Consider the following 8561-nt stretch of genomic DNA (forward strand, 5'->3'; position numbering starts at 1 on the left):
TGCTAGACGCAGTCTGTGCCGAGCGATCCTCGTCCGGCATGTACTCGATTACTCTATGATCAAGTACTGGAGATTTGTTGTGGTGCCGTCAGCGTGCTAGGTATATTAAGAACGCTGTAGGCGAGACCAAATTCAACGATAGCTTCTTGCTGCAGCTTTGCAGTGCGGATATCAGTTTGTTTCGATCGAAGAGAATCAATTTTCTTTCTTCTTTGCCTCATAAGCAACACTTCAGCTTTTTTACGAAACGTCGCTTGCTCTTCAACAGGTCAAGCTTCGCTTCTCAAATTCCTTCTTTCTAGCCGCTGCACCCTGCAAAACCCGATATTCCCAGCAGTTTCTTACGGTCTCGGAGGGATAGTGAGGCCACACTATCACAGACACCACAGCGTATCGAGGGTTGTGCGAAAAACGCTAAATTCTAAGTTGAACTCGTGTTGCGCTGTGCCGTCGTGCCCGCTGTGTGGTGTGAAGCAAACCCTATGAAGAAAAAAGAAGCGTTGTGTCGTTGCGCCCGCCTACGGTGCTGTGCTAGAAGCCCACGGAGCGTTTTTAGTGAAAATGGGCGCGAACGTGACTGTCCGAGTTCTGGTAGAAGTGATCGATTTTCTGCATCAACAGCCGGAGCTGATGGAGAAGATAAAAACAAGCCATCCGCGGAGAGGGCACTCTCATACCACACTACAGCGACTCGCTTGGCGAAAACGTAGAGCTGTTTCTGGATCAAGCCAGATTGCTCTTTAATTTCAAGAACTTAGACCATACGCGTGAAGCCAGCCTGAAGCTTGTGCTCGCTATCATGGTCGCTAACCTAAGTGATCAAGCAGCTACATGATGCATTGCGCAGCGCCAGCACAGTTCAGTCATTAATGTGCTCTACGCCGTGACTCGTTCCAGACCGACTTGCAGGAACGACTGCGTGATTCAATGTATCAGCTGAAGCAGAGATAATACCGGAGGCTAGGGGACTAAATGAGTAAGTATCGCCAGTTTATTAGCCTTGTCAAAGATGTGAATAAACTTGACACAATTAACCTAATAACAGTCACAAACCCGCGCTGGGGTCATGTGTCGAAGATGCGGCTCAGTTCACGAAGCGGTTAGCGTGAATATGGAGTACGGGCGTGACGATCCGAGCCTGCATTATGGTTCTCGTGGGTTTTTATTGTATCAGCCTCGTAATTGCGAGTCATATCGTCGTGGCTACGATCGACAACGCGGTTTTGATCTATCCGGTCGTCCGCCTAGCGAGCCAGTGCTTGAGAACATGGACGTGGGCTCAGCACTATAATCTCGAAGAACGAGTGCCAACGACGTAACGTGTGTTTCTTCTGCAATGAGCCGGCGCATCAAATGGCTTAGAGCCGAAAGCGCAGCGCACAGCACAAATCGCGCCCACATCAGCGCCAGCAGCACTGTGTTTCTTAGAGGCCCCGCGATAATGGCGTATCTACGGCCAACCCAGCTTACCGTGTCAATGTCTATGAAGCGAGCGAGTCGCACAAATAAGAAAGAGCTGTTGGGCCATTAACGCAGCCAATCTAAGCGGAAGGTGTAAAGCGGATTACACCAGTTGGTTTTACCCAACTGCTGGTAAAGAAGAACTAGGTGGAGTCCACCGTCCACCGGGCGGAGAGTCTGTAAAGGTGCTCTTGGACAAAGGTGCTAACCCTAACGTCAATCGCAAAGGTCTCATTTTACGGCACCGCAGTGGATTACGAGGTCGAGGCGGATATGCAGCTGGGGGGAGGGGGGGGGGTACGTACTTTCTAATATTTTTTTTCTGATTCCAACGACCCACGATATCTTTTGGACAAGCCGTGGTTTCCGCACGAGCATCGATTGACATGTCCACGAAATAAAGCTGGATTTTGTCGAAATGGATTATAACGACCAAAAGGCATCCGAAAATGTCCTGCAGATACGTCCTACAAAATGACCTGCAGATGTCCCACAAAATGTCCTAATTCAGGTACATTTACCCAGTTCATGATATTACAATCATAGAAAAGCACAAAAATTAATAAGACAACAAATTCAAAACCGTGACCAACCGCGCTTCGCTTGCCTGGGCTCCCCTTCGACTTGCCGGCGAGGTCGGCCTCGGCCCGCCTCCATAAATATTGCTTGCTCGCACCCGCTAGCCTTACATCGCCTGGAGCGCTATCGCGCTTACTGCGTAGTATTAGCCGAAACAATAAAATTTGTTTTTCTGCTAGTTTAGGTAAAGCATTCTTAGCCCTTTCGTGATAGGCACTCGCTATTTTGCCCGAATAGGCAACACGTGACAGGGCACCCGTGCCCGAATTGACCCGACAGGCATGCCCGAATATGACCGACTTAGCTAGAGCCGGAGGGTCATCGAATGAAGTGTCCTCGAAAGTATACATATAGCCGGAAGCTCATTGAGAGAGCATAGCAGCGTGTAGAGAGAAAAATACACGTGTGTAGCATTTTTACATTTTTATAGCACGCATAGTATCCAGGTATCCATCAAATGAAATTGTGGCGAGCATCCAGCACTAGCCTGCATTAGAAAAATGAACTAACTTGTTATCGTTAAATGCACATGCACAGATATCTGTAGCGCAGATACTGAATCTCCTTTTTACTTAGCAAACTAAGACATTCGGCGCCACAAAATATCTCGAAGGCTACTAGTATGTAAATCCCACAGTTGTAGCTATCGCCTTGCACTCCGAGATCACTTTGTTAGGCACGGGCTCGATATTTTCTTGGGACGAAATCAGGTAGCATCGACACCAACTTCTCGGCAAGTGGTCGAATATTGGACCCGTAGGTAGAATTCATCGGGTCGTAGATAAAGATGCGATTTCTTCAGATAAAGATGCGATTTCTTCTTGCAAATACTTAAGAGCGTGGAACTGGCAGAGCAAAAAGCAACGTTGGGGAAGGCCTTCTTCACCACTGACATCTCGATGAAGTTCTTGTCAATAAGGATACACTGCAACTTTGTCCATACAGGGTTGTTAGCCTTAAATTTTCTCCAGCGCTGTTAGCAACGTCGGTCATGGCTCGTTATGTAGCAGAGAGTGCTGCACAAATTGACCTTTCCGAACGTATCATGGGCCATGAAGGAGAAGACCTTGTACTTCGAGCAAAATTTCCCGTGAGTCGCGTCAATCAGAAGGACTTCTGGAATTTGTCTGAAGAGAGACCGCTTGTGTTTCGTTTGAAGAGTAACGCACGTAGCAATTTTCTACCATGACAGTTGCACAATTTTCAGACAATAATTAAAACAAATTATAAATGTAATAGTACCTTATCATCCACTTCATCGACGAATATACGACCGACATTCCCGGGCCGGTCACCAAACTCTGACATCCACGTCTTCAACCGTTTTGCGCTGGAAGATGGTCCCTTTCCGTTTTCACGATCCTTCAATTTCTGAACTAGATTTTGGACGTCCCGAGCAGTTGGGTTACTGTCCGAATTATCCTTAATAAATGTTAAATTACTCGTCTTCTTAGCGCTCGCCTTTCGGAGTTCATCGACGGTTTGCAAGGTTTTGTTGGGGATGGAAACGCGAGTAGAAGAGTGCCCCGTGAATGCATATTCAGATAGCTTGTGGTTATGCTCCAGACGACACTTCGTCATCTTGACAACAAACCTCTTCGAAACTTTGTCGACCACTTGGACGCACGTATTGATCTGTGGGGCGCTAAAGACAAGAAATGAGTCATTAGTTCTTAGTGCAATGATTATGATTTCAAACGCGGCCAACCAATTCCCAGCATGCCCAACTGAGCCGAAACTTGCCAGACTCAGCCTGAAATTGCCCGTCTCAGACAGAAATTGTCCGATTCAGCCAAAATGAGAGTGTTTTGGAGCGTTAAGCCGAGGTCTTATCTGTGCCTTACAGCCTTGGGCTCGAGCTTCTCGCCGTGGCCGCTTGCTAGTCGCTGTCGAGAAATATTTGCCTTAATGAGTACAAACAAAAGTCCGAGCATACTGTACCCACTCAACGGGAATTCGAGGTGCCTTTGATCTCTGTACGTCCATTTTGGCGTTTCTATCAGCCGCAGTGGTGTTTGTCCGCATCCGAAAGCTCTACAAAATATAGTGAGTATTAATGCGCTATTAGGATGACTGTTCAATGTGCAAAGTTACCTGAACGATTGCGCTTGGTACACCCTGAGATAGTCCTCAAAAGCTTTCCACGACTCGAATTGGGTCTGCTCTGGTAGTGGAGCGATAACAAGCTGTTGCCCAGCTCCATCACTTGCGCTTCTCGATGTGCCGAGCATCTCGGGCCCATTGGGACCTGGAGACGGCTGCCACTCACTCAAGAATCCGCTTGAATCACTCCCCTCGCTGCTGTCACTCTCGTCCGCAGCTCCCGGTGGGCGCTTTTGCGCGCTACGTGCCTGCGCCGCCATATTTCTTCCGCTGGTGCCGCGTGTTTTGACTGGAGGGGGGGGGGTTGTGGTTGTGAGAGACTTTGGTATTTACCAGCTATACGCTATCCGTTCGATGGATGTGAAAAAAAATCAGCACTTCGGAGAGGAGCAATAGATCAGCTAGGTGTAGGTTTGAAGACAGTCCCCATTCGGGCAAAATACTCACTTCCTTCGTGATATAAGGAAGCAGAATCTTCAAATTAATACAAAGTACGAGCATGTACCCATGTAAAAGGAGGCACTCTGCGTTCTTTAACAGACAACGACGGTGAAATCCGCCCGGTGTCTGAACACTATCCTTCTTATATTTTTTTAGTATTAAAACGCGCGACAGCCATGAAATTGATTAGTTGAAAGTGGAACACAAACTACAAAAACGATCCAAAAAGGTACAAAACCGATTTAAGAAAATACAGATCCGAATTCAAAAACGCCCGAATACGGATTGGTTGAAACTGTTTTCTTAAGAACGCTAGAGTCACAGCGGGGAAACCATGTTTGGGTCCGAGCGTGTTTCATACGTATGACAAATTACCGGCGTTGTTTGTACAGACTCCGCCCAGAAACTAAAAAAGGTGAACGTTCTAAGTTCCCAAAGGATATCAAGTAAGCATCGGCTATGGATTTTTGCAGAACATTAATACCACGTTAGTTCTATCTGAAAAGACTGAAAGTATTATGACCGCGTTCGCGAGGGTATAAGCTGTATGTGCATTTCAGATTCTGGGCGGAGTCGGTATATTCCACAGGAGCAGTTGAGTCAACTGCTCCAGACTCAGCGACTGAGCTGACAGGTAAAAACCCTTGACCATTCGTGTTAACCTCAGTGACTGAGTCAGTCGGAGTTAACAGCGGAATCTCCTTCACTATTTATAGGCGGGCACAGCCAGACCCAAAACGAGCTCCATGATGCAAATCTTTCTAGCTCACCAACGATTCCGCGATATACGCAGCCAGCGGAACTTGTTGTTTAACATTTGCTAGTCTTGCCACGGCGAAACATCCTCTCGTCCCTCTGCTCGCAGATACTTGTCATAAATTTGCCAGGGATACCGTTCGTTGCAAGCATCAGATACAATACATGCGGACACTGAAGAATACAACCCTGCGGTACTGGTATTTCATACTATAATTTCAGCTTGCAAAGTACTTCATTATTTGTAGTAAATGACCGTCAGTTTTCTTTGATATTCATTAATTATGGCCTTGACTTCCAACACAAATAATTCCGTGTCAAATAAAATCTATGCTTACTGCTATAGAGAAGCAGCCATCTCCTTCTTAGTTCATACGCGATAACCGTGGCAGCAGGTCGATCAGACGGGTTTTCAACCAAACAGCGTTCGACCAATTCTTTCATGGACGCATTACAAGTGGGCCAAACTTGAGGGTGCAACTTACCCGTCGCGGCACGATGAAGGATCGTCATATCCGTCAAGACTTTGCCGTTTGAGCCTCGTGCATTGCTGAATGGGATCTGGTTTGTATCGAGTTCAGTAAGCAACGCACCGAAGCTGTAGATATCAGCGCAGCAGCCGTAGTCGGTATCGCCTCGAATCACTTCAGGCGCCAACCATCGACCTGTCCCCACACCAGCCGTCATCGTGTTGTCTACCGATCGAAAGCGAGACGTACCGAAGTCACTCAATTTGGCTTGGAAATCCGCCGAAAGCAACACATTCTTCGACTTGAGGTCTCGATGCACTAAAGGAGGCACGAACGAGTGCAGATACACCAGCGCTTCAATAATCCCAATAGCAATATCAAACTTCCTGAACGACCACCCGAACGGAGTACTTGTGTCCGAGAGATATTGTCGAAGATCGCCTCCGTCCATGTACTCCAGTAAAGCTTGTAGGTCACGCTCAATCGTCCACGCTGCTCCAATGAGTTTGACTAAATTCGGGTGGTCGAAATTAGCGATCAACTTGATCTCCTCGACGAAATTCGACGTGTGTTTCTTGGTACGACGCTCCGGTCGGAGGCGTTTGGATGCTAAGAGCTGGGACTTCCGGTACTGAACAAGCCAAACCGTAGCGAACGCTCCAATGCCGAGTTGTTTGACGTCCTCTATGTCCTCAACACGAACTTGAAGTGAAAGAAGTTCGGGGTCGCTCCAGATCGACAGAAACGTGTGTGGTTTTTTCCTCAACGGAGCGGCATCTAGCGAGGCTAACTGATACGTAGAAGCCACTTCTGTGGTCGGAATTCCAGTACTAGCATCACCTTTAGGCGTCTCTGTTGGGGAACCCATCGCAGCGCCACTTGTACTCATTGGGATACCTAATGGAACTCCAGTTGAGGTCCGTAATTGACCATACGGCTGTTGACGTTGTTCACGTTCACTGTTTGAAGACGAAAAGTGGTCGTCGGCTGTAATGCTGAGCTTGTAATCGCCGAATTTTCTTTTCTTACGGTGATAGAAAACGAAGATAATTGCAGCGATGATGACTGCCAAAACTCCACACGCAATCCCTAAGAGTAAACTCGTTGAAGAAGTACGCGATGAAGAAGAGCTCTGCGCGTCAGATCCATCTACACCGGACGAATTCGAGTCACTAGTGGCGGCTACATCGCTAAGACATACTGTCACGTCGTGTATGACAACCTGGTCCATGTCATCGCAGTCTAACCGCACAGTGAAGTCGGAGGCAGTAAGTACTAACGTCTCCAGGCTATTAAAGAATTCTGCTTGCTCTTGAGTGAACGATCGAAACGTAAACGAGTTACCAGTCAGGTTTCTGGAGTACAAGAAGAGTTAGATCGAATGTTAAATATTTGAATAGTACGTACAATGTCTTTAAGTTTGTATGGCTGAAGATTGCAGTGGGGACGCGTGTGAAGTTGTTGGCGCCCAAATACAAATATTCCAAGTTGGGAAATACGCCAGAGAAGGTTGATAAGCTGTTGCTCTCGATGCTCCTAAACAAGAAAAAAATATATCAGCATGATCAGCACTTACCTAGCTTTATATTGTTGTACGTACAGTGTAATGATCGAGTCAATCACATCCAGAGAGTCGATCGTCGTGATGTAGTTGTAATCCAGAAGTCTCGATAAAAAAAGTTAGAATCCTGTCAAGACAAGCATTATTTCTTACGTACAATTGCTGGAGTGATAGCAGAACACCAACTTCTGCTGGGAAGGCCGATAGCAGCGTGTTGCCGAGGTCAAGACTCTCCACAGTTGACGGAAGTAGCGTTGACAATGACGCAACTTCGTCACTTAAGTCGATATTCTGCAGCACCACCTTGGTCACTTCTGGGGCGGACGATATAAAGTCCGAAGTCAGCGTCAGACTCGCCACTTTGCCTTGAGGATACTCAACGTCAGAGGTTCCACCTGACATGGTACTGTAACAAACAAACCGAAACATAAGTCCTCGGTTGATACATAGCACCAATAAACCAGAATTTAGCGTACAATGTGGTGACTGCGGATGACAAGTCGATGGTACCGACAGCCGTGACGTCGTCGTTGTTGGCCGACGGCCACTCTGTCGTCAAATCTGGATACCCAGACAAGGTGAAGCCTCCTGCTGCTACCTCCTTCGAGCTCTTATAGCCGCCAAACTCGATTAGAACGACTAACGTGGAAACGTTGGGGTTGACGCTCATACACTGGTACGCGCAGGCGCCGTCGACCTCACATCCAGAATCTGAACATTCGCTCGCTGAGCTGAAACCGCGACATAAATCGAACCCTCCGCAGGCTGAACAGCCTTCGGTTGTTAGCGTTGAAGGACCCGCTGCGCAGTCCGCTTTGACGGCATTGGAGAGGAGAGTGAAAAGTAATGTAAATGCCACCAGACCATTACGACCAGCTGACATCATTTCCATTTCCAACCAGCTAGAAAGCCACCGAGATCGATGGTAAAGACCAAAACGCGCAATGCCGCAATGAAAAGGAGGCACTGGCTTCGAGTAAGAGTGTCCATGCCCATAGACGTGGACAAGCAAATCCTTGTGGCATTTCATATTTCGTAGCTTTTTCAACTCCAACGTTTTGTATTTAAAAGTTTGACCACATGGTCGCCGCGAAAGATGGCGTGAATTTTGGAGCGCGTTTTGTACCTACGTTTGTCGCTCTCTCGCCGCATGACTTGAGCGATGAGGGAGTACTGTTTACACCAGTCTT

The 8561-nt window shown here is 47.4% G+C and overlaps 1 protein-coding gene across 1 annotated transcript; it reads right to left on the bottom strand.

Annotated features, from left to right (window-relative positions):
* Positions 1 to 5622: 5622 nt before the first annotated feature.
* Positions 5623 to 8254, bottom strand: PITG_21299 (protein kinase, putative; the record flags this gene model as incomplete). The annotated part of the gene is made up of 5 exons (XM_002895117.1): positions 5623 to 7165; positions 7218 to 7346; positions 7411 to 7476; positions 7529 to 7777; positions 7848 to 8254. The coding sequence occupies 5 exons, from the start codon at positions 8252 to 8254 to the stop codon at positions 5623 to 5625; spliced, it is 2394 nt and encodes a 797-aa protein (XP_002895163.1).
* Positions 8255 to 8561: the final 307 nt, after the last annotated feature.

This window comes from Phytophthora infestans, genomic scaffold, assembly GCF_000142945.1.
Source record: "Phytophthora infestans T30-4 supercont1.250 genomic scaffold, whole genome shotgun sequence".
Lineage (NCBI taxonomy): Eukaryota > Oomycota > Peronosporomycetes > Peronosporales > Peronosporaceae > Phytophthora > Phytophthora infestans.